At 47.1% G+C, this 27,035-nt stretch overlaps 1 protein-coding gene across 2 annotated transcripts in view; it reads right to left on the bottom strand.

Annotated features, from left to right (window-relative positions):
• Positions 1 to 24,870: 24,870 nt before the first annotated feature.
• LOC137420938 (spondin-2) overlaps positions 24,871 to 27,035 on the bottom strand; it is a 74,714-nt gene continuing 72,549 nt past the window's right edge. For both annotated transcript variants that reach the window (XM_068106470.2, XM_068106471.2), the window contains one exon: positions 24,871 to 26,814. In XM_068106470.2, coding sequence (XP_067962571.1) covers positions 26,630 to 26,814 — 185 coding nt within the window. In that variant the 3' untranslated portion in view covers positions 24,871 to 26,629. The remainder of the gene's footprint in view (positions 26,815 to 27,035) is intronic.

Below are 27,035 nucleotides of genomic sequence, written 5' to 3' on the forward strand. Positions count from 1 at the left end.
GTTGTGTTTGTGTCCTTCCCCCTCTTCCCCCTCTCTTTTGTGTCCTACTTTTGTGTCCAAAATCTCTGGTGTTGGGCTAGCGGCTAGGGTGCCGGCTTAGGATCCTGGGTTCGAATCCCGGTCGATCGCCGAATTAATGCCAGGGGGGTTGACTCAGCCTGTCATCCTTCCGAGGTCGGCTAATTGAGTACCAGTTCACTGGTAATTCGCTGCTTGTCGTTGAAGGCGGCAAAAAGGGTTGGCGTCAGGAAGGGCATCCGGCCGTAAAACATTGCTTCAAAAAGGGGACCAAAAAACAACAACTACCACGGTCCCCGAAAAGGCCAACCCCCGCTTTGCGGGGAAAAATGGCCTCTAAACGGTGGGTTTTTTTTTATAACAAAATTTAGGCCGCTCAAAATTTTGACCAAATTTTTTTTTGATGTTATAAAAAATTTGGTTCGGGTCTCGAATCTCACTCCCAGACACCAATTGTTACGGACCGCGGATAAGATGTTAATTTGCCAAGCGGATGGCGCCGCGGCCCGAACCGTTTACCAAGACTAAGACCCAATTCCTTAAACGTGGGCCAAATCGTGGCACAGATATTCAATGGGGAAAAGACAAAGGCGACACGGATGTGAAGAAGAGGAAGACAGAAGTAGGAAATACGAATATAATTTATTTGCTATTTACAACCAAAAGTAACCAAGGAGAAGGAAGGATAATAAAATAATTTACAGAAGAAATCAAGGAGACACAGTGAAAATTGCTAGCTTATCTAAACAGGCTTAACTTATACCCTGGACAGAACAAACAAAAGACGGACTCACACGAATGGGGAATTTGCAGGCAGGAATGACAGGACTGGAATGGTTTGGGACGGCAGAGAAGGGGAGGAAGGCACGGAGCTGGCTGGAGCTTGATCCCTCACGGGACGTCGGGCTGGACCTCGATGGCCGCCGATGCCACCGATCCTGTGGTGTGCGTGGGGTAACGGGTCGGAGCTGCCTGGTGGAGCCAACGCTGCTGGTGGGGGGTCTGGCGTGACGGGTTCTCTCTCCCTCTCTCACAAACTCGCAGGACTCTCTTTAGGCTTGTCTGTGATCTGATCTCCTCCTCCTCGACTCTCCTGGGGGCGTCTCCCGTGGGTTATATAAGCCCCACCCTTGACCCTTTTGCGAACCTCCCCCAAACGTTCTCTCTCCGCCCTCTAAAGCCAACCCCTCGTTCTGGGTTGGTCGGCAAGGGCTGGTTCACTCCTCCCCTCTATGACGAGGTGGAGACACGCCTTTCTTCCCCGACCTTACCTCGTGGCTAATGGTGGTTTTGGGGCGATTCGAGCCAGCCCCAGCCAAAGGGCAGCAATGGCAAATGAAGAAAACCGCCCAAATGCAGTTGGCAATTGCAGCAAACCTGGCAAACCTGGCACTTTGAAGATGCCATGTCGGAGGGATCTACCTTATTTAATGCAGTGCAATGGAGTGTCAAATTAATGGAAGACAAGGCCTTACCCTACTACACAGAATAAGGAAATAACTGTCAACAAGGAGGAAATCTATTATTGGCTACGTGGGTGCTTGTGAAATAACTACGGGCATGACCTTTGACCTTTATACAACAATAAATGGAGGAAGGAGGGTGATATTTTTACAATGTACTATACAATAAAAAACACAATAAAAAAAACACCATTCTCATATCCACAACAATATATATATACAGACTTGGCATTTAATATGGAATATTTTTTTTGTGGGGGTGAACTTACTTTTCAAGATGTCTTAGAACCAAAAGTTCATTGGAATTATGTTGAAATTATTCTAGATTTTGTTAATGTGACCTTTAAAATAAACAAAAACCACATTTGACATTTCGAAACAAATAAATTGATCCTTGAAAGTGATGTAAACTGATATCGAACACAATTCATGGACAGTACTGTGTTAAACTTCTGTACGTTTTCAGGAAGTATCTCTTTATTTTATACATTAGCCAAAAAAATTTTTAACAAAAACAAAAGTTAAATTACGACTGGGATTACGGACAGTAAAATTACAGTTCAGTACTTCGTGTAATCCCCACGAGCATTCAGGAGAGCACGTACACGTTGAGGCATGCTGTTCACGAGATTTGCCAAGGTTTGGACAGGAATCGCTTGCCATGCAGTTACAATAGCCTGCTGCAATTCACGCACAGAGGTCGGCTGCTGGTCCAAGTGGTCGATTTGACGCGTTAATTCTGCACACAAGTTCTCTATCGGATTCATATCCGGGGACATGGCAGGTCACTCCATATGCTCTACACCACGGTCAGCAAGAAAGTGTTGGATCATGCGAGCACGGTGAGGCCATGCATTGTCATCTTGGAAGACAAAGTTTCCTCGAAAGGCTGCACGAGCAAATGGAAGCAATGTTTCTTCCAGAATGGCCCTGTACTTGAACTGGTTCAGGTTTCCATTCAGAACAACCAGGTCAGTTTTGCCCCCTGCATGAAAAGCAGCCCAAACGGTCACCCCACCACCTCCGGCTTGGACTCTTGGCACTATACAATCTTTGTTGTAGGCTTCATGCACTTGTCTGTGCACTCGGACGCGGCCATCTTGACGATAGACCAGAAATCTAGACTCGTCGCTGAAGATCACGTGATTCCAGTGTCCTGGCTGCCATTGACGGTGCTCTCTGGCCCACTGCAATCTGTGCTGGTGGTGTTGTCTGGTCAGGCGTGGCTTTCTCAGGGGACGCCTGGCACGATAGCCTGCTTGAACCAGTCGTTGGTTGACTAGCCTTCTGGATACAGGCACATTTGTCAGTTGCTGCCACTCAGCCCTAAGCCGATTAGCTGACTTGGTACGGCCATTGTGGACTAACCGGTGCAGCTGGCGATCATCCCTCCTTGTGGTTCTGCGGGGGACGTCCTGGCCTCGGTATTGGGGTGGGGACACCCCTCTGAGCATTTCGTTTCAGGATCTTTGACACCTGACCTTGAGTGATGCCATACTGCCGAGCAATAGCACGCTCTTTCATGCCGTAATTTCGTAAAGCCACCACTCCATGACAAACAGCATTGTCGAGTTGATGGACCATCTCCAGAGGAAGCGGCAATAACTTTTGGAGACGTGCAGCAGTTGTTTTCCACAAATACAGAACGCAACAACCCTTGTATACCCGACTGTGAAGCCAATCGTCAAATGCACCTGTCCGTACATTTTGCCACGCCACCTGTGATATAATCCTGTTGTTGACTTCTTGCTGCGACAGACAATCAGTGACATGGTTCTTTTAACAAATAAATCACCAAAGTGTAAAAGAAACTCACCAGATTGATATACTGAGTTAAGAAAGCAAACCCAAGTCAAGAAAAAAAAAAAATTCCATATTAAATGCCAAGTCTGTATATATATATATATATATATATATGTAATGTTTTTTTTAACCCTTCGTTAGTGCGGCAAGGCTTTGGTCATTGTTAGTAACATCGCCAGTGGTTTAAGATGCGCCGCCACACTAACTCAGGGTTAAAAACGAAATGTAATGCTGGAACTCTGCATGAAGTACCACGACACTCAGTGCTGCTGAAGCATCATCATGGCAAGGATGCCCCAGGTGGTTTGCCATTGCCTTCTTGGTGGTCGTAAGAACAGAAATTTGTCATTTGTTCTCGATGCCGCCGATAAATTGCCCACTCTTTCTGAAATACACCATGGGATCTTTAACGCCCACTAACAGCCGGTGTTGGTAGATGGGGCACCCGACTTAACCTCCATCCTAAGGACGGGGCACTTTGCCTTTCCTGTGAAGCAACAAGCCGAAAGTTTATAGTCATGTCAGGAATCAAAACCAGCCTTGATTGGTGTGTCCTATTGTCTTGCTGGATTGGTGAACCAACAAATACATTTTCCTATCCTGATCGGGTGATTTTTAGGAGACACTGTCTTCGTATTGGACGTTGGCGGGAGATCATCCACCCCTATTCCAGGTGTTGCTTTTCGTCCTACAAGGTGTCACAGTCACCCTCACCACCAGTAAAGCCACCGACATCCCGACCTTGCGGCAGGTAGCAATGGGTTACATGTTACCAGTGGCAGTCCCAAAAGACTCACCTGACCTGAAATGATCCTGTACTAGGTCTATTGTTTAATTTGTACAATAAAACTTTAAAATAGTTTAGTTGTCATAATGTCAAAAGTATCCAGGATCTCTTTTTAACCTTCGTAATTCCTCATGAGCTCATTTTGGTTTTAGAGGCAAGAATAGGGCTTTAAAATTTGTCCTTCCTGTTGCCTCATTGTTTGAATTAAAATGTTTAGACAACATGAAAAGAATAATTATAATAAAGAATAAGCTTACATGAATGAAAAGTTAAAATGAAATACCACAACTGAAAAATTTTACAAATCATTCCCTCTTTCCACATGCATGTTTAACAATATATTTATTTATTATTTGATTGTATGAATAATGGAGTAGCCAATTTTAGAATGGTTACATATACAAGGAGTGACACGTGCTTTGTTTTTAACACGAATTCTATAATTGGCACCATTGGAGAATAAAGGTAGGAATTTGGAAAGTGATTGCAGTTTCATGTCTGGTGGCGATGATAGGCTCAGCTGCTGTCATGGCTGCCATGTGTGCTTAGACCACACTGAATACATGAAATGCTGCTGTCCTTTTGTCATGCAGGATTGGTGATCAAAACCACATTTTGTGGGCTCAGCATTATTGGTCAGATTGCGATGTTGGTTATGGACCACAAAGGATTCTAGAAGTGGGCCTCTCCTACACAAAATCAAAACTGGAAACAATGAGGCCTGTTGTAGATGGAGAAAAATAATTTGGACATGCTGTGTTTACATGTACGAAGATTGTATTGTTACGGACCGCGGATAGGATGTTGTTTTGCCGAGCGGATGGCGCCGCGGCCCTAACAGTTACCCCGACTAACCCGATTCCTGGACGTTGGCCAAAATCGCGCCACAGATATTCTATATGGAAACCTCTAAAGCGACCGAATGTAAAGCGGAAGAAGAAGACGTACAGAAGAATAACAGGATTTATTATTTACACACACTACAGCTAAAGGAGCAGTCAAGGTTATATACAGGGAAAATGGAAAAAGCAGGTGACACAGTGAAAATACTAGCTTAACTATACAAGCTTAACTTATTCCCTGGGACAAGACAAACAAAACAAACTCACGTACACAAGAAGGATGGAATGGCAGGAATGAATGCTGGAAGGAGGAATGGGAAGGTTCAGCTGGGGCAGATGGTTCGGGCTTGATCCCGCACGGGACGTCGGGCTGGACCTCGACGGCCACCGATGCCACCGCAATCTGGTTCCCGCGGGGTAAAGGGTCGAAACGGCCTGGTGGAGTCAACTGCTGGTGGAGCCAAAACTACTCGTGGGGCGCAACTCTTTCGTTGCACTTCTTGTTTCGCACTTCTGTCAAGGCTTCCCCGCGCTTCTGTTTCGCACTTCTGTCAAAGGCTTCCCCGCGCTTCTCTCGCACTTCTCCGAACTCATCTGCTGCCTCTATCGTCTGCTCGTGCCGCTGTGGGGACGTCGCGTGCTTTGCCAGGACTCGTCTGAGGTGGGGGCGTCTTCTGCGGGTTATATCAGCCCCGCCCCTGAACCTTCGCGAACCTCCTCGATGTTTCTCTCCACACCCTCTCCAAGTCCAACCCCTTGTTCTTGGTTGGTTGAGTGGGGCTGGCTCACTCCTCCCCTCTATGACGAGGTGGAGACCCGCCCTTCTTCTCCGAGCCGGAGCACATGGCGAATGGAGTCGCGGAGGGAACAGTTGGCAATTTGTTGGAAGGGGAATGTGAAGGGAAAGGGGATCTACTCTTATTTAATGCAGTGCAATGGAGTATTTAATTAATGGAAGACAGCCTTACACTAATACACATAATAAGGATATAACTACTGAACAGGGATATATGGTGTCCTTCGTGTATGCTTTATGGAATTAACTACGGGAACGCCCTTTGATCTTTATACAACAACAATTGCAGGAAGGAGGGTGACATTTTACCACAATTCATTACACAACAATAAAAAAAAAACATTCTCATATCCACAACAGTAATTGGAGTAACACAGTACATCATTTCTCAATGTTTTCTGATTGCCTTCCCTTTGATGTACATAATACAGGATAAAATGGTTCCTTAAGGTATTACTTGAGTTTCTCAGTAATCCCTGCATGCTGGCAGGATAGCATAAAGCTACTCTAAGATAACACTGGCAGATAGCACACTCGCCTCTAACATGTCTAGCCTGCATTTGAATCCTGACCCAGCTATAAACTGTCATTCGGGTGTTTCACAGGCAGGATCATTCATGAATGTGTGTGTCGTCCCTTGGATGGACACCCGGTGTCCCATCTGCCGGCATTAGTTGGTGGATGTTAAAGATCTCAGTGTCCTTTGCTAAGAGTAGGCGAGGTATTGTCAGCACCCTGAACAACTAACACATTGACATCTATCGGGGACCCCTCTTTGTGGTGCTTGTACCTCAACGCAAGTCGGGGGCCAAATCTACCTCATTCTTCCCTGCTGCCAGGATTCATCAGGGCAGCGAGGTCACGGTCAGAGTGCTGATCAGCCTCCATTGACCAGCCCTTTCCCTCCTCCCTCTTGTCTCTTCTTTCTCTCTCTAACTCTCTCCAACTCTCTCCAACTCTCGCCAACTCTCTCCAACTCTCGCCAACTCTCTCCAACTCTCTCCAACTCTCGCCAACTCTCTCCAACTCTCGCCAACTCTCTCCAACTCTCTCCAACTCTCGCCAACTCTCTCCAACTCTCGCCAACTCTCTCCAACTCTCTCCAACTCTCGCCAACTCTCTCCAACTCTCGCCAATTCTCTCCAACTCTCTCCAACTCTCGCCAACTCTCGACAACTCTCGCCAACTCTCTCCAACTCTCTCCAATTCTCGCCAACTCTCTCCAACTCTCGCCAACTCTCTCCAACTCTCGCCAACTCTCTCCAACTCTCTCCAACTCTTGCCAACTCTCTCCAACTCTCGCCAACTCTCTCCAACTCTCGCCAACTCTCTCCAACTCTCGCCAACTCTCGCCAACTCTCTCTCTAACTCTCTCTCTCTCTCTCTCTCTCTCTAACTCACTCCCTCTCTAACTCACTCCCTCTCTAACTCTCTCTCTCTAACTCTGTTGTGGCCCTGGCTTCACAGAGGTAGGGTATGCTATCCTGGATGTGGGGGATCTCTGGGTCTCTCCATGCCGAGGGCTTGTTCGGGAGAACTGTCCGGGGCTATACCACAACAACAACAACACCAACAACCACTACTACTAACTCATTCCTGCTCTAACCTACAGGGGACACTGCACCAGTGGCACACCCACGCCCACAGCAAATGATGCTACCCACAGTCAGGTGCTGCACCTGGAAGAAGTTGAAGAATAATACATGCAAGGGATCACAAGCGAACTGCTCTAGCAAACATTAAAAGGACTACTTATTGATACTATACACCCCAAAAACCACCTCAAGTTCCACTGATTGAATGTCATACGTCAGAAAAAAAAACTCTTTAGACAATAAAACGCAGACTGACCGCTGGTACGCGTGTTACTACATTGAATAATTGTTTTTTGTGAATGTTCATTGCCACGCAAACCCAAAGACATTCCTTTTCGGTCATGCTGTAGCCATTGTGATACTCCATCCTTCCCATTTCAAACCATATGATTCGTCTTGGTTCTGATGACTTTATGGAGCGAATTGAAATGAAATTCTGATCACACCGGCTCCTTAAAACCCACAAGCCTTCTTGCCATGAACTTGCCATATTATAAGAACATTCTTCGGCACGCAGCAGCAGTGACCTTCAAGAGACAAAAAGCAATAAAAGGTGAACAAATGAAGTCCCTTTTGCTCTTTTCCAATCTGCACGATTGAGCCATGACAGGAAATGGTCGTTCAGTTTCCAGCTCTTGAACATTAATCTTCCATCACGAAGGATGAATAAGAGCGAACGTGTTATTTTAACCGCAGGAGAGGTTGAAAAGAGATCTGCTCGATGATTTACAGCTATTGCATTTCATGTGGGTAAACCTGGCAATAGAATATTTATCTTCACATTCCTCATGATGTGCAAATTATGAATGTTTGCAAAGGAACAGTGAGGTTGAAGGGGGATTACCCAAGGGAAAGTAAAAATTGCAACATCGTGGAGTTATATATATATATATACTGTATATATATATATATATATATATATATATATATATATATATATATATATATATATACTAGCTGAGGTACCCGGCTTCGCCCGGGTTGAATAAGAATAAGACAAATATATGATGAAAAGAACATGTATATTTTAGAGCAATATCACAGTACATTTCCTACATGACGTTTTGTCAATTGTCAATTTCTCAAAACCTCTTGGTATACAACATTTCTGGTTTTCTTACTTGGTGCCAAGACATAAAGATTGCTTGGTTTTCCAACCCTCGAGCAGCCCACGTACAGCTGGCCATGGGAAGTACCCGGCATTGCCGGATGGGGGAAGGGAGGGGAGGGGAGGGGAATGGGGGGGGGCGGGGAGGAGAGGGTGGGGAGGGGAGAAGAGGGGGAGAGGGAAGAAGAGGGGGAGCGGGGAGAAGAGGGGGGAGGGGGAGGAGGAGAGGAGAGAAGAGGGTGGAGGGGGAGGGAGGGGGGAGGGGAGAAGGGGAGGCTGGAGGGGAGGGGGGAGGGGGTAGGGGGAAAGGGAGGGCCATGGGGGGGAGGGAGGGGAGGGGGGAGTGGAGGGGCAAGGGGGGAGGGGAGGGGGGAGGGGAGGGGGGAGGAGGAGGGGGTAGGGGGGAACGGGAGGGCCATGGGGGGAAGGGAGAGGAGGGGGAGGGGGAGGGGGGAGTGGAGGGGGAGGGGAGAGGGAGAAAGGGGGAGGGAGAGGGGAGGGGGGAGGGGAGGGGGAAGGGAGGGGGAGGGGTAGGGGGAATGGGTACGGGGAGGGGAGGGGGAGGGGGAGGGGGGAGTCAAGTCGGAAGTCATTGTCGTCAATTGAATGTCGCATTTATTTTTTATTCCCTGTCAAATGGCATTGGTCCCGCATTCCGAACCCGGAAGTCGGAAGTCATTGTCGGCAAAGTTGAAAAAATAATGTTACGAAATACGCTGATGACGTCATAATTTTAAAACCCGAAAGTTTTTTAAACATTTAAGGTGTGCTGTAGTTGCTCTGGGACGTACTGATTCCGAATATGAAGTTGAAAAATTAACGTTCCGAAATACGCTGATGACGTCATAATTTTAAAACGTGACGTTTTTTTTTTTTAGTTGAGATTTTATTCGAATTCGAATTCCATTAAATTTCAACTGTTGGAAACAATAATTATTTCAATTTCCAACAGTTGAAATAATTATTGTTTCCAACAGTTGAAATTTAATAGAATTCGAATTCGAATAAAATCTCAACTACCGTTTATTCGTTCTTGGCGCGAAAAAATGGCGCGCATTTTGTCATTCTGTGCGACTTTACGTCACTCCTACGGACGTGAAAACATATGTTTTCCTTAAAAATATATTTAAAATAAATACAATAGTACATAAATTAACAATAAAAGAAGCTAAAAAACAATTTAAAATACAATAAAAAGCACATTGAAAATATATAAATATGTACGTACAGTATACTGTACGTACGCGCAACCGCGGGATCGGAAAGGGGCAATCGCGCCGCCACAAACTACACCATGGAATCGCAGCTGGCGCGGTTTTTTTAACCATTGATATTAAAATAAAACGTAGCCTATAACCACCAGGATTTTATGCTGATTCCGAATCTGTGTTTAAAACTTTTCTCCGATGTGTAGTTCTTGAGTTATAAGCGGACATCCAGACAGACACACACACACAGACACTCCTCCTTTATATATAGAGATATATATATTGTTGCGGATATGGGATTTGGATCCATCCATATCCGCTTGTAAATATTCCCCTATTTCCCCAATACTTCCCAACTATCCCCAATCCCCCATTCCCTAGTCCCATTGTCTGTAAACAACACTCTGTAGACCCGATCTTCCCCTATTTCCCCCCTTAAATGTCGTGCCCAGGTTCACCGCATCTCATGTAAGACAACTATAGGACATCTTGCTAGTTATTCTTAGTCTATGTCAGTTAAGGACTCGTTTCCATTAATTCTGACTCTTCGTTGCACCAGAATGTGATTGTATGGCACCGTTAGAAAGTTTAGGACCTCCCAATACCTCCCCGCAGCTCTTCCTCATGGTACAACAACAACAACAACAACAGCGGCGGCGGCGTGGGGAGTGTGCGTCCTTACTCCGGCTTGGTTAGCCGCCATTGAACATGTGCTCCGACGGGGTTACCACGCAGGGGCTCGCTGTCAGCTCCTCGTCAAGGGCGGAGCCCGGTAACCCCCCGCACCCAATGGAAGCGGCGGACCGATTCCATCTGGGGCGGAGATAACGAGCCGAGGGCGTGTCACTCCCCGCTGAGCATGCGCAGAGTAGAGGGAGGTGACGTCAGATGCGCGCTGGACTTGAAGAGAGAGAAGTCGCCACCTCCGAGCGCTGAATACCTCCCCGCATCTCTGGACCGGACCGCGTTGATTCTGCCCCTGAGCCAAGGTGCACCTTGAGCTATCGACTGCCTGTCCTTCCCTGCCATCAATCCCCGTGTAAGTCAGTCTTGTCCCGTTTGTCTGTGGTCTGTCGGGGATAGATAAGACTGTGTTTAAGTGCCCATCTTGCTGTGCTTTACCTCTTACCGTGTAATCTACCCGTTTCTGCATCACCAATTATATCCTCCTCCGGAGGTCTTGAGAACTGTACCCCTTGTGTCGTTGCATTAATCCCAGCCGTTGTGTCCTTTCCTTCATTGATTTAGCATAGCGCGATTTGGCCAACGTTCGAGTGGAATCGGGTGAGTTGGGGAAGAATCGGGTAAACTGTGCGAACACGGCGGCCATTCCGCTCGGTCAAGCAACATCTTAAGTCGTGTCCGTAACAATTGGTGTCTGGGAGTGAGATTCGGGGCCCGAACCAAATTTTTTAAAAAAACATCTAGAAAAAATTTGGTCAAAATTTGGAGCGGACGAAATTTGTTTTGTTTTAAAGCAAAACCCGAATTTTGAAATCGCGCCATGGCTGGTCAAGGCGACGGGATGCCGGTGGGAGAGATAGACGCGGTGGAATCGACCCAGGACCTCGGGGAAATGTATGTGGAGGAAAGGGAGGAGGAGAAAAATAGCAATGTGGTTGCGGAGGTTTCAGACGCACAAAATGGCGCTCTCGCGCATGTGGTTGAGGGGGCCACGGTCGCGGAACCAATGAGCGCGGCCCAAATGCAAGCCTTCATGGCCCAATTCATGGTGGAAATGCAGGAAAAAAAACGACAGTATAGTACAAATGCAGGCGTCCCTCAACCTGCAGAGTGAGCAAATGAGGGCTAATAGTGAGCAAATGAGGGCTGATAGTGAGCGATTGGGTGAGCGATTGGGAAACCAAATGGGGGTAATGGGAAACCAAATGGGGGTAATGAGGGACGAAGCGAGGGGTACCGGTGAGAAGTTAGACAATAATTTTGAGGGGTTAGACAACGGGATAAAAGAGGTGAAAAATGGGTTAATGGGGTTAGAAAATAGGATGGAGGACAAATTGCGGGAAATAGGGGAACAATCTGCCAGGGAAATCAAACGAATGGGAGAGCAGATAGAGGAGGTAAAAATCGGGGTAGAAACCAAATTGGATGCTCAGAGGGATGAATTGGGACAGATGAGGGTGGCATCTACAAAAGAGATGGAGGAGATACGACGAGGGGTAAGTGAGGAGGTTTCGGGGCTACGCGAGGAGGTAAAGCGAGGTGAGAAGCGTTTGGAGAAAGAAGTGAGAAATAATACGGCAAAGTTACAAGGGGGAATAGAAGATCTGACGGAGGAGGTGGAACAGCTGACGGAGGGACAAAAAGAACTAGTGGAGCAGGTTCAAAAGAACACTGCGGTACTAGGAGGGTTAAAGGCGACACAAAAAGAAATTAAAAACGAATTAATAGCGACGCAGAGGCAATGTCAGATGGTACGGGAGGAACTGACAATGAGGGTGGACGAGGTGACAGAGATAATGGAGACAAAGGACCGGCAGGTGAGGATGCACATAGAGACGGTCACGGTAGCCTTAGAGGGCGAACTTGAGGAGACGCACCGAGAAATAAAAGAGGTTAAACAAAAATTAGAGGAAGTGGAAGAAGAGGTGAGTGAAATTAAGAAGAGACGGACAGAAACTAAGAGAGAAATCCAGGAGGAGGTAATGGAATTGGTACAAGGTCGGTGCTCAACTCATAATGTGCTGCTCACTAACCAAATAAAGAGTTTGCAGGTGGCAAAGGAGGTGCGGAGACGAGGTACGGAGGTGAGTGGCAATGTATATGATGTGAGGAAAGCTTCAGTCGGCTTGGGGATTGGATTGGATCCGGGTGTTCGTGAGAGGCCGTTGGCGAAGTGTGCGACAGGTCTGGTGTGCGAAAAAAGAGGTGTGCGAGAATGTCCGACCATGGGGTGTGTGAGGAAAAAGTGCACGCCGAGGAGTGAGTGTGCCGTCAAGAGTGAGTCAGTCGTAGCGCGTGTGCGAGGGAGTACATGGAAGCGCGGTGTGGTGAGTGTTACGGAGGAAGTAATGAGAGAGTGTACACCTGTGGTGAGTGTTACAGAGGAAGTAACAAGAGAGTGTACGCCTGTGGTGAGAGTTACAGAGGATGTAACGAAAGAGTGTGCGCGAGAGGATGCGCGAGAAAGGTGTGTAACGGACAGGTGCATGAGGAAAGAGTGTGCTGTCGAGAGTAAGGGTGAGTGCGCTGTCAAGAACGGAGGTGAGAGTAGTGAGAGTGACAAGGAGCGTGAGTTGGTTGTGACAGGTGAGCGAGGATGTACACCTGGAATGGAAGGATGCACACCTGGAATGGTAGAGCGTGAGTGGGAATGCACGCTGGAATTGGTAGTGAGGCACGTGGTTGGGTGTGCGAGTGAGAGCACACCTGTGATTGTCACAGAGGAGGTGACCGAGGAGGGGGCACGAAGAGGTGTGTTGGTGAGGTGTGCGAGCGACGAATGTGTGCCAAGGTGTTCGGTGGTCAGGTGTGTGACCAAGTCGGTGAGCGGAATGAGTGTACCGAGGTGTGTAAGAAGAGGTACGACAAGGAGCATGGAAACGGCTGCATGTATGAGCAAGAAAGGGGTAGCGTATGCATGTAAGCATGCAGGTGAAGCATCGACGGTAACCGGGTTAGAGGTTAGAACGACTTATAGCCGAATCGGGCCCTCGGTGCGCGTCGGGCAGCTTCGCGTGCCGCGAGGACCAGCGGGGATCCGAACCACGGCGGTTTCGAAAGAACCGCCGTACGCGATCCACGCTGGGCCTCGCTTGGAACGGCTGCGTCCGGGCTCCACTAGGCGGAGCGGGCAGCCCGATAGGAAGGGTCGTCATGGCGACCACTTCCTATTGAGACGTGCCGGCAGGTCGAGATCGGGACATTGGATGGCTCCACGCCGAGGTGGTGCGTGGGATCTCGGCCCGGGTAAGCCCCCGTCCCTGCACCGAGTGCCGGACGCATCCAGCGGCCGGAACCAAAGAACCCGCGTTCATTGCTCGGCTGTACGAAGCCGAGCTTTGGAAGGGAATTGGCGCACCGAGAGGATGTAATAAGTAGACGGGTGATGAGGATAGTGTTTTGGACCCAAAATTAGAAAAAGGCGAAATTTGATGATTAGTACGGTGATTGGCAGAATTTTTGATTGGCTGAAATTTGGTGTGCCAAATTGATAGTAGGACCTCCCCGATGTGGTGGGATGGCAAATCCACCATCCCTCACAGAGGTGGGGCAAATGCGCTATAGATTATGGGGTTGATGGCAGTGAAAACTAGCCCGGGTGGGTTAGGTTATATTGTGTGTAGGGATCTAGCGAAGATGACATTAGGTAACGTTAAGTTTAGTTAGTGACTGATACCTGTAGTGGAGACGCAGGTAGATTAGTGTGGATTATAATGACGAGGGAGCACAATAGTTTAAAGGGACGACTGGGAAGCGCAAGTTTCAGAGGGGAGTAGTTAGCTGAGATGATGCCGTGTGGTTGAGAATTGAACAGGTGTGATTGCACAGGTGTGCAACTGAACAGGTGTGTGGAGCAGTGTGTGGAGTAGTGAGTGTGTGGATCAGCGCGAATGCGCTTGGGGAGAGAAGGGTGCAGGCGGCACCAAGTATGAGAGCACAGTTGTGCAAGTACAGGTGTGTGGAGTACATGGAGTAAGTGGTACGGAGTGGTGTGCATGGTGCGAAGGTGTGGATGGGGGAAGAGTGGACCCCTTTCACGAGTACCCGGGGCGGGTAGTGTAAGTGTTAGGTAGAGGGTATAGGTAAATTGTGGTTGGATATTGGCATTTGTGGTGCGGTTGCAGAATGGTATTGTGGATGGGTGCATTAGTGTTGTGGAAATGGCTGGGCGTGTAGCCTGTTAGTGTGTGTAGTTGGTTTGGGCACTCCACCACTGTGAGGATGTCGGCCAGCTGAGGCCGCAGGTGGGCTCTGGGAGCCGTTAGTGTCAGTGGGTGCCTGAGGATCCCGGGTGTGGATCGGGCAGCCCGTGCCAGAGAGGGCACTGAGGGGGTGAGAGTGCGAGAGGGCCTTCCCCAGTTAGTTAGGTTAGGGTGAGGAGCAGGTAAGCTTGGGTGGAAACTACGGTGGTGGAGGTGTGCAGGTGGGTAGACCCGCTGGGAGAGCTACACGTCACAGCCCAGAAATTGTGTGAGGGCACCGGGAGATGAATCGGGGGAGTGAGACCCCAAATTGAGAGGCACCACAGTTTGGGCAATGGGAATTGGTTTTTAGAACCCATAGTGTAAGTGGGCCAATGGTTTGGCAGGAGAAAGACCCCGGGTAATGTAAAGTTGTTAAAGTCATTTAGGAAATAGTTAGGATTGATGAACCTGTCGCACCATACGCAGCCACTTACCTGAGGTGATGATGATGACTCCACACCTGTGTTTTCTTTGTTCTGTGTGCAGGAAATGAGAATTGCTGTGTGGATTTGTGAGACGCATCACGACGTGGATGAGACATTGGGGTGATTCCATCTCTCCCTCCTTAGGAGGGACTGATGATGAATTGGTGATGGCAAATTTTGATGTTGAGTTGGAGATGGCAAATTTTGATGAGAGTTGGAAATGGCAAATTTGATTGGTTAGGAGGGAGAGAAGACGAATTTGGTTCATGGGAGGAACAGGGAAGACAGTAGGGACGTTTGTTGATTTGTAAAGTAGATGTTTATGGGTAGTGTTGTGTTTTGTGGATACAGTAAGGGGTAAGGGAGGGGCAATGTAGGTTACCTGGTGGGGGGGGGGGTGTACGGTAGGAACGTACCTGTCTCACCTGGTTCCCATGTGCCCCCAGTGTGCATTACCTTGTATTGCATGCACTTTTGCGCCCTTACCACCTTACTCACTTGTCTTCTTCTTTTGTCTCCCACCTCCGAGGATCTGGCTTTGGGGCAGAGAGAGAGGAGAGAGAGGTGCTGGCTCCGCAGTTGTGGGCCTGTACTTTCGCTGCTTGCTGCCTGGATCGATACACCATATGGACCGCAATTTTTGTGGCCGCCCACCATGGACCGCAGTTCTTTTGCGGGCAAGCACCACCCGTTGATGGACCTTTGGGTCAATGTGGCACCTATGCCATAGAGGTGAACCACTATAGTTGGCCCCCTGACGGCCACAATTTAGAAATGGACACGGTTGGCGCCTTTCTTAATTTCTAGGGAAGCCAGAACACCAAGTGGGCTCCAAGGCAAGACCAGCGGCAGAACATCGGCCTGCTGCGACACCACCGGTGATTATTGAACACTTTATTGGTGCACCGGATGGTGCTGACTGTATGAATAAGGGTGGTGCTTTTGGTGCTTGGATGGGGTGCTCTGCACATTATTAAAGGCCGTAAGGCCACAGGGCACTCGTGGGTTGGTGTATCGATGCTGGCATGCGTGCTCTCTCTCTATGCATAACATCTGCATGTGTTCCTCCAAAACAGGTCCTGGATCGTAGTGTAAATATCAGTGTAGTCTTGTATAAATGATGCTCCCTACCGGCTGTATGTTTAGTTTGAGGATTCTTTCCGCGATTCGGTTATCCTGTGGGTGTGTTTCTGTGAGGAGAAGGGTGCAACGTCGCAGGGGGACATATTTACTCATTTGTGAACATCTGTAAAACTGTCGCACTCAGGGTTGAGTTAATAGTAGAGGGAACTACATCTGAGTGCCACACTAACGTAGGTAAAAATTTATCGGGTCGGGATGCCCCGAGGTAGAGAAGGGTGCAATGTTGCGGATATGGGATTTGGATCCATCCATATCCGCTTGTAAATATTCCCCTATTTCCCCAATACTTCCCAACTATCCCCAATCCCCCATTCCCTAGTCCCATTGTCTGTAAACAACACTCTGTAGACCCGATCTTCCCCTATTTCCCCCCTTAAATGTCGTGCCCAGGTTCACCGCATCTCATGTAAGACAACTATAGGACATCTTGCTAGTTATTCTTAGTCTATGTCAGTTAAGGACTCGTTTCCATTAATTCTGACTCTTCGTTGCACCAGAATGTGATTGTATGGCACCATTAGAAAGTTTAGGACCTCCCAATACCTCCCCGCAGCTCTTCCTCATGGTACAACAACAACAACAACAACAGCGGCGGCGGCGCGGGGAGTGTGCGTCCTTACTCCGGCTTGGTTAGCCGCCATTGAACATGTGCTCCGACGGGGTTACCACGCAGGGGCTCGCTGTCAGCTCCTCGTCAAGGGCGGAGCCCGGTAACCCCCCGCACCCAATAGAAGCGGCGGACCGATTCCATCTGGGGCGGAGCTAACGAGCCGAGGGCGTGTCACTCCCCGCTGAGCATGCGCAGAGTAGAGGGAGGTGACGTCAGATGCGCGCTGGACTTGAAGAGAGAGAAGTCGCCACCTCCGAGCGCTGAATACCTCCCCGCATCTCTGGACCGGACCGCGTTGATTCTGCCCCTGAGCCAAGGTGCACCTTGAGCTATCGACTGCCTGTCCTTCCCTGCCATCAATCCCCGTGTAAGTCAGTCTTGTCCCGTTTGTCTGTGGTCTGTCGGGGATAGATAAGACTGTGTTTAAGTGCCCATCTTGCTGTGCTTTACCTCTTACCGTGTAATCTACCCGTTTCTGCATCACCAATTATATCCTCCTCCGGAGGTCTTGAGAACTGTACCCCTTGTGTCGTTGCATTAATCCCAGCCGTTGTGTCCTTTCCTTCATTGATTTAGCATAGCGCGATTCGGCCAACGTTCGAGTGGAATCGGGTGAGTTGGGGAAGAATCGGGTAAACTGTGCGAACACGGCGGCCATTCCGCTCGGTCAAGCAACATCTTAAGTCGTGTCCGTAACAATATTATATATATATATATCCAAATCTGCTGATTGTTTGGCATTTTCTTTGTCCTGTCCAGCAGGTGCCACATATTCTTCCCAGCAGTTGGTGAGTCTCCTGACTCCCTTGGAATGGAAGTCGTTTTTATGGCAATGAAGTTTTGTGGAAAGGGAATACCTTTTGACTGTATCTTGTAGATACCAAGATATTAGGTATGTATATCTGGCTGGCAGGATAGCTCAGAGGGACACACACTCGTCTCCTCTAAACCATATGGCCTGGGTTTAAATCTCGACAGAGCTATAAACTGTCATTCCGGTGGTTCACATGCGGGGTGAGGTGGCAAGATGTGTGTGCCACCCATCAGATGGATGTTACGCTCGAGAACCTGTCTGCCAACACAGGTTGTTGGTGGGCGTTAAAGATCACACGTTGTCTTTCTCGAAGAGTAGATGAGTTATCAATGGCACCCTGAACAAATTACAAATTCGTGCCACCTTCCGGTGTACGTCAGGCCTGGGCAGTTGGTTCTTGAAAAACTTGAGCCAAAAACGTTCTCGGCAGACCCCACTAGAAGGTGGTAATAATTGGGACCATTAAGGAGTTGTTGTAGCTTGGATGTATGTAGATATATGATGGAATCTTGCCCGCACCTCTCCTCCGGTATATACCATACACCTATAACTTTAATTTGCCCCATCCCCTCTACTATTTATTTTTACCTGCGACGTGTAGCAGATCTACAAGAGCTTCATAATGTTGTTGTTGCAGTTGTTGTGGTTCTTCTTGGGGGGTCGATTTTTGAAATGTGCACCCACTGGTTGGACAGCTACCGGACCACCCACAATTGTCGCTTGACTCCACCCACCATAGCTCCACCCACCATAGCTCCAAATAATATGGCCGCCATCTTGGTTTTCTGGTGGGCCTAAGACATCAGGCCGATAGGGCTCTGCTGATAGCTCAGAGGGGGGAGGGGAGGGGGGAGGGGAGGGGAATGGGGGGGGCGGGGAGGAGAGGGTGGGGAGGGGAGAAGAGGGGGAGAGGGGAGAAGAGGGGGAGAGGGGAGAAGAGGGGGGAGGTACACTGCCCGGGTTTGTTGCGTCAGATTTCCATTGGCTTTGTTTGGGTCGAGTGTTACTCACGATGAGGTACCCCGAAAAATCGAATAAATGTCAAATAAACATTATTAGTAATGTTTAATCAAGCCCATCAGCATGCACGGTGCGTGGTTCCCGAAAAAATTAGCGTTACGGAATTTTTGAATGGGCCCATATTGGGGTTAAACAATCCGTGACCATGTGACGAATCGCCTCGTTCTGATATGAGGGTCATGGATGTGGATGAAGGTTGTCTAGTTAATGTTTTAATAGCTCATTAAATGTGTGTTTCCCTATCGCTCTATTTATCTTTTAAGAGTGATTTAAATGCGCGTTTCACGATATAGGATTTTGTCGCAGGTGACCGCAGGTGTCGCAGGTGTCGCAGTCGCAGGGTGTCGCAGGTGTCGTGTCGCAGGGTGTCGCAGGTGACAGTGTGAACATTTGTCACCACAATGTGGTCATTCTTGCCTCCATCACTTCTGGTATGAAAAAAAATTTTTAAGGCCAAATTAATTTTGTTTAAATCTTGTTAATTAAGTCTTAAAGCAGGTATTAGCAGTACAGATCAAGATTTGTATTGATACATGCTCCTGAAAATCCACATTACAGTTGTGCAGTGCCCCTTTTAAGTAGTGCTCCATTTGAGTTTTGAGTAGTGGTATTACATATACAGATGTCTCTCAAGAGAGCTGAGGCTTTGGTGCTCATACTGATGAGAAATCACAGCAGCGTGAAAGTTGTCCCGTTTGGTTTTCTTGTCTGTTACAGACCCAGGTTCAAATCCCTTCTTGCACAGAATGGATTCTTTCCCTCACCTTCAATTAATGTCCTTGTAATGACAATAGGAACTGCGTTGTAAAACGCAGCGGAGGTCAAGCAATAGCAGGTATACCTAGAGGAGGTCAAGAAATAGCAGGTATACCTAGAGGAGGTCAAGCAATAGCAGGTATACCTAGAGGAGGTCAAGCAATAGCAGGTATACCTAGAGGAGGTCAAGAAATAGCAGGTATACCTAGAGGAGGTCAAGCAATAGCAGGTATACCTAGAGGAGGTCAAGCAATAGCAGGTATACCTAGAGGAGGTCAAGCAATAGCAGGTATACCTAGAGGAGGTCAAGCAATAGCAGGTATACCTAGAGGAGGTCAAGCAATAGCAGGTATACCGAGAGGAGGTCAAGCAATAGCAGGTATACCTAGAGGAGGTCAAGCAATAGCAGGTATACCTAGAGGAGGTCAAGCAATAGCAGGTATACCTAGAGGAGGTCAAGCAATAGCAGGTATACCTAGAGGTGGTCAAGCAATAGCAGGTATACTGAGAGCAGGTCAAGCAATAGCAGGTATACCTAGAGGAGGTCAAGCAATAGCAGGTATACCTAGAGGAGGTCAAGCAATAGCTGATATACATAGAGGAGGTCAAGCAATAGCAGGTATACCTAGAGGAGGTCAAGCAACAGCAGGTATACCTAGAGGAGGTCAAGCAACAGGTATATCTAGAGGAGGTCAAGCACAAGCAGTTATACCTAGAGGAGGTCAAGCAATAGCAGGTATACCTAGAGGAGGTCAAGCAATAGCAGGTATCCCGAGTGGAGGTCAAGCAATAGCAGGTATACCTATAGGAGGTCAAGCAATAGCAGGTATACCGAGAGCAGGTCAAGCAATAGCAGGTATACCTAGAGGAGGTCAAGCAAAAGCAGTTATACCTAGAGGAGGTCAAGCAATAGCAGGTATCCCGAGTTGAGGTCAAGCAACAGCAGGTATACCTAGAGGAGGTCAAGCAATAGCAGGTATACCGAGAGTAGGTCAAGCAATAGCAGGTATACCTAGAGGAGGTCAAGCAAAAGCAGATATACCTAGAGGAGGTGAGGCAATAACAGGTATACCTAGAGTAGGTCAAGCAATAGCAGGTATACCTAGAGGAGGTCAAGCAATAGCAGGTGTACCGCGAGCAGGTCAAGCAATAGCAGGTATACCTAGAGGAGGTGAGGCAATAGCAGGTATACCTAGAGGAGGTCAAACAAAAGCAGATATACCTAGAGGAGGTCAAGCAATAGCAGGTATACCGAGAGCAGGTCAAGGAAAAGCAGATATACCTAGAGGAGGTGATGCAATAGCAGGTATACCTAGAGGAGGTCAAGCAAAAGCAGATATACCTAGAGGAGGTGAGGCAATAACAGGTATACCTAGAGTAGGTCAAGCAATAGCAGGTATACCTAGAGGAGGTCAAGCAATAGCAGGTATACCGAGAGCAGGTCAAGCAATAGCAGGTATACCTAGAGGAGGTCAAGCAATAGCAGGTATACCTCGAGGAGGTGAGGCAATAGCAGGTATACCGAGAGGAGGTCAAGCAAAAGCAGATATACCTAGAGGAGGTGAGGCAAAAGCAGATATACCTAGAGGAGGTGAGGCAATAGCAGGTATACCTAGAGGAGGTCAAGCAAAAGCAGATATACCTTGAGGAGGTGAGGCAATAACAGGTATACCTAGAGTAGGTCAAGCAATAGCAGGTATACCTGGAGGAGGTCAAGCAATAGCAGGTATACCGAGAGCAGGTCAAGCAATAGCAGGTATACCTAGAGGAGGTCAAGCAATAGCAGGTATACCTAGAGGAGGTGAGGCAATAACAGGTATACCTAGAGGAGGTCAAGCAATAGCAGGTATACCTAGAGGAGGTCAAGCAATAGCAGGTATACATTGAGGTCAAGCAATAGCAGATATACATAGAAAAGGTCAAGCAATAGCAGGTATACCTAGAGGAGGTCAAGCAATAACAGGTATACCTAGAGGAGGTCAAGCAATAGCAGGTATACCTGGAGGAGGTCAAGCAATAGCAGGTATACATAGAGGAGGTCAAGCAATAGCAGGTATACATAGAGGAGGTCAAGCAATTGCAGATATACCTAGAGGAGGTGAGGCAATAACAGGTATACCTAGAGGAGGTCAAGAAATTCATATAAATATAAATTTATGACTCCTGTGTTTCCACTTAATGTATTTGCCTGCTCCACCATAAGCTTCAGTGTGTTTTTGTTAAAAAATAATTTCAAAAACCATAGCTGAAGGTTGATATTTATTACGTTGCAATTGTTGAAAGTCTTCCTTCCTCGACAGTTGATTTTCACATGAACTGGCTCTCGGTGTTGCTGATGAACCTGCATTGTGAATAACGTCGTTATTACATCCACAGTGCACTCTTTCAAATTGATGGCGATGTTGTCATATCTGACGGATGCAACTTGTCTCGTACAAATCCGCCAATTCATTCTTCGTGCCCATTGAAATTTGTGTGTTTGTAGTCGCCTCTGGCATTTACATCAGTAAGGTAAGAAAATACAAGTGACCTCCCTTTTGTGCATGTGCAGCCGTTAAGAATGGCGTTAAAATGTCATGCAGCCGTGAAGATGCTGCGTACGCGTTCCAAGGCACATCATTGTGTCACGGTGTAAAGAGCACCATGTGATGAGTTCCGTCGCAATGTGGACACTGGCATACGGGTCCCTCTGGCATGTGAGATAAACAAGCACAGGGAGAGCATCTGGAAGGCTCTTGCACCCCCTTCCGGCCCCTTTCCATGTTGATCATGTGACATTCCTGAGAATGCATCACTGAATTCCTTCGGATTCCTACACGAGTATCGTCTCGCTCCACTGCAATCGAGTTTCGAAGTTGCAAGGCAAAGTTATTGCAGGTTCTTTATCACCTGTTGGTGGTCTTTGGTTATTGTGAAGGAAATGCAAGCCTCAAAACTTCGCCGATACTTCATCTTGTATGTATCTCAAATAATATTTTGACCATTTTCACTGAGATGAACAATTTTTTATTTTGACCTTCATACATACTGGTTCTGAGACTGGCAGGACATCTTGTGGATTTGATGTGTAATTGTTTTCCACCGTTCCATGAAGTATGGCAGGGTATCTCAAACCCCTGGCAATGTTACCAACCATGTCCAAAGCTATGCCGCATGAACAAGACATCAACTAAATGACACTTGTGTTGTGGGTAGCTGGTTCTGCAAATGGTAAAGATGTGCCTTAACCCTACCACACCCTTAGGTCAAATCGCCGGTCCATCGGTGTGTTGATGTTGGCCCAGAAACATATCGTTTTCAGTTTTATTCTTGCAGTAAACAAGACTGAGTTGAATTCATGAGCATTTCAACCTGTGATTTGAAACCACCAACTCGCAGGACTCGAGCAGCTCACAAACAGAATTTTGCTTCGTGTGCTCCTTCTTTGTGTTATCGGTATGGGCCGAAGAGCTGGTTGCTTCTTCTTGGGCACAGCAGGCCACATGTTATCACTGAATACCTCTTGTTGTAGTTTATACTATGGTGTGAACACCCCATGGAACTGCCTGATCCAGCACAATCCTAAAGTTTTTGTTAAACCGAGCTGGGGGCACTTTGATGTGTACCTGCTATTGCTTGACCTCTACATTTTGCAATACAGTTCCCTGTCATTCGGCTGAAACTAATTTCAGTTTTGGGTCATGATTATGAGGTTGGACCTCACCAGTGGGGTTGTTATTTTTTAACCGACATCATTTCATGAAGTCATCACAGATGCACGCACTCTAATGAGATTTTGACTTCATCAAGAAATCTGTGCTGTCATCAAAACGAGTGAACTAATAATAATGGGGACCTTCTTGAATAAATGTCATATGGTTGGAAGTTTTCAGATTATATTATAATCTACGAGGGTCACCCAAAATATCCACCACCCCACATACATATTAGATAAGAGTACCAACCTACCCAATAACAAAACAAAACCAAAAAGAGTACCAAAAGAGTATCAACCAATTCACATGATTCTACATAATGTCCATCCTACTCGTATTTGATGTATTTTGTCCGGCGATCGACCAACTTCTTGATCCCAGGACAGAAGACTTCCTTCTGAGGTGTCCTCAAAGCAGTCGAGGTGGTCGTCGTAAGTGCTTCAGTGGATGCAAAACATGTCATCCCAGCTTGTTGTTCTTTTGAGGAATAACTGGAAGCCATGTGGATTGAAATCCAGCGAATAGGGTGGGCGAGGTAGAACTTCCCATTCCCAATACTCCAACAGGTCGCAGAAACTGTTTTGCGCATGGCGCAAAATTATCATGGAGGAGGATGACGTCATCTCAAAGTACTGGCCTTTTTTTTGGTGAATTGCTGGTCTCAGATGATCAGACTAGAACCAAGTTGCAGTAATCGTAATCCACTGTCAAACTCTCTGGAAGGACAATATTCCAATGTAGTCTTAGAAATAATGCATTGCTTCTAGGCACTCTCTTTTTGGCATTTGGCCTTTTGGGGGGATATGGAGAAGTCAAGATCATTGAAATCTCCTGCGCTGAAGCTGAGTCTATGGGCTTATCAGTTCGCCATCGCAGACAGGTCAGTGGTCATTCTGTCTTCCACCACCTCGTTTCTGGTCTTGCACCCTCTGCTCTTTCCATGCTTTGTCCCCCCCCCCCCCCCCCCAAGTTTCTGCAGGGCTCACACAGTCCACCAACAACCCCCTTGTGGTAAAACTACCGAAATCCGAATCTCCACTCACCTCCACTCATTTGTTGTTGTTTTTTTTCCTGCCTGGAGAATCAACTTCCACATTCTCTTCAATCTCACTCCTCCCTTCAGGTCTTTAAGACAACTGTTCGTCGCCATTTCAGATCATCCCCAATCCAAAACCATGATCTTTTCTGCCGTCGTTAACCCCAACCAAATCTATAATTTCCAGTTTTTCCTCCTTGGAATTTCCTTCCCCATGTATGCATGTTTTGCGTCCTGTTTTTGTCTGTTACATCCTGATCCGATCAGTATACTACATCTACCACGAGCATCTGTTATGTATACAAAAACAGTTTTTTTTTCACCTGCTGAAGGAGACATGAGATCACCGGGTTTCATTTCCAGCGATTTGTCGTGTTCCAAGAAAGTGGTGCCATCCCAACAAAAATGCTGCGAAGATGTTGTTGACAAAAATGTCTGTGGATTCAATTTCTACTCGGGCGGAGGGACGATGAGAGGTTCTGTGAAGGGTGACAGAACTCCGAAGCTTTTGACTCGTACATGTGACTATAATAATGGAGGGTTGAATAAGAGGGTCTGGAAAGTATGGGGGTGTCTGCAGGTACAAACCATCTATTGTAGCAAGTTGCGTGATCCGTATGATCGGCTTGGACAGCTTCCTGTTGAGTTTCCTTGTCCAAAACATTTTTTTTCTTTGCTCCAGTAAGTTGAATTTTTACATCTGTTCCTGCTTTCCTGCCTGGAATCAATTAGACATCATAGGTATATTTCCAGGCAAAGACTCGGCAGGTGCGAGGATGCAAGGGTCACGGTTCGCAATTGAGTCAGGTAATCGTCATTCGGCCTTGATGAAAATATATTTATTTGTTCATTTTTGCACTTTGTGAGTAAATACCAAGCAGGAAACCGAGCATGGAAGTACCGGGTCGAGATTATGACAAGATGGTGATTCACCTGTGCTGTTCGCTGGTAAATAAGGCAACAAGCAGCATTTTTGTTATATGTGTGCAATAGATGTGAATATTTGAGTTTTAGCAGCACAGCACGTGTCTGGTGGAGCTCAACATGTGGCAAAGTGATAATTTGCTCCTGCTATTCTTGGGGGTATTGCCACTATGGAGCTGACCTAAGATTTTGCTCGTACTGTTTAACACCGCGCTTTAATTGGCCAATATGCAATTTGCTTCCAATAGTTGTTTTTATTTATTATTTATTTATGTGCTTTGAATGCTTAGTGGTATCAAGGCTGCTCTGCCCTTCTGTGGTTTCAGGAATTACAGAATAGGAATCATTGGGTTAAGGAAAAGTTTTCAGACCACAAGTTCATTTCTGTTTTTTTCAAACTTAGCCACTTGGACAAAATAAATTAATTGCTCTTATTTGGACCAAGTTATTACTTCCGCCACCGAAGGTGGATGAAGGATATGGTTTCACCCGTCTGTTTTGTTTGTCCCTTTGTCAACAGGATATGTCAAAAAGTTGTGTACAGATTCGGACGAAATTTGGTGGAGAGGTTGGGTATGTGACAACGATGAAATGATTAGAGTTTGTTGAAGATTCAAATCTGGATCTGAGAATTTTAAATGATTCTTCACCATTGAGTAATGTGGCCAAAACCCATATTTAGCACGAAATCTCAAAAAGTTGTTGACGATTTTTGCCAAAACTTGGTGGATGAGTTGGTTAGGTGACAAAAACAAGCCGGTTAGATTTTGACCGATCAGTTTGATACAAATCAAACTGTTCAGCCCAGTGGACGTATGCTCTCTACCATGTGCCGGTCTAGTTGACAAGTGTTTTAACCTTCGTTAACATTTTGTCCAATAATTCTGGTTTCAAGTCGTTTTTTCTATCATTTTATTTTTCTCCAAAAGTTCCGAATGCACCTCTATTTATAAACCCCGTTTAAAATCCTTTGATTACGAAGAGCGAAAATAATTCGATGTGTATGCGATTTCCAAACTGGAGGCGACCCGTATCACTACGCAGTAGGGAAGGTTCAGGACCGCCGTTTTGACCACCGAGTGGTCCTCGGTCCCGGATCAAGACCACTCGGACGTCGAGACGAACACAGGGAGCGCATCGCAGCTCTACGAGGTTGTGCTGCCTTTGGTTTTGAATACCGATCTTCCTAAGTACAACCAGTTTTGACTAGCGATCATCTACATATGTTGTGTCCAAAATTAGCAGAAATGTTATCCAAAATTGGCTTCATGCATTTCCCCCCCCCCCCCGCCCCCCCTATTCTCTTATCCCCTTTTGAAATCCCTTTCTCCATTCCAGGTCACATCTCCCACCCACCTTATGTGTCACCCTCTCCCTTCTCTCACAATTTTTCCCTCTCCTTTTGCTTAATTATTTTTTAAATTTAAACATAAACCCCCACCCCAACCTCAGTGTACCTGATGTGCGGAAGGCACCTTGGCCCACGATAGCACACTAAACTTTCAATTATCTATCTTCGATGCTAAACACCCCAGTTACAAATGAAAGGAAGATAAAATATTGTGCAGTGGCAGCAACCCTTTGTGCGAAGGGAGGGTGATATGCAGTTAAGCTAGTATTACAGACCCTTTTTACCGCCTATTCCATTTTATCACTGCCTACGGCTTACACATAGGCCGAGGACAAGGCGCCGTGTCCTTGAGGGTGGGACATGTAATGCCCTCATTCGCGGGTTTAACCCGCACGTAGCGTGTGCGTCGTTTTACACCAGGAGCTCCACACCTCGGGGCGACGCACAAACCCCATCGAGACCACGACGAGACCAAGCAATCCAAGGGTGTATCTGGGATTGTGGTGGGGCAGAGAGGGGTGAGGGCATAAAAGGTAATACAAATCTCGCATTTTAGGAGCCAGCATTTCACTCTTTCAAGATGGCTACACATGTCTTCTCACAGTCATTCAATGTTGATTACAAGAGGCACTTATAAATACAATGTCTTCAACAACAACCTCACCCCCAAGCCATTATTGGTGGTTGGCAAGCACAACAACATGACATTGGCA

Source organism: Myxine glutinosa, chromosome 2 (assembly GCF_964187855.1).
Source record: "Myxine glutinosa chromosome 2, kmMyxGlut1.1, whole genome shotgun sequence".
In the NCBI taxonomy this organism is placed as follows: Eukaryota; Metazoa; Chordata; class Myxini; order Myxiniformes; family Myxinidae; genus Myxine; species Myxine glutinosa.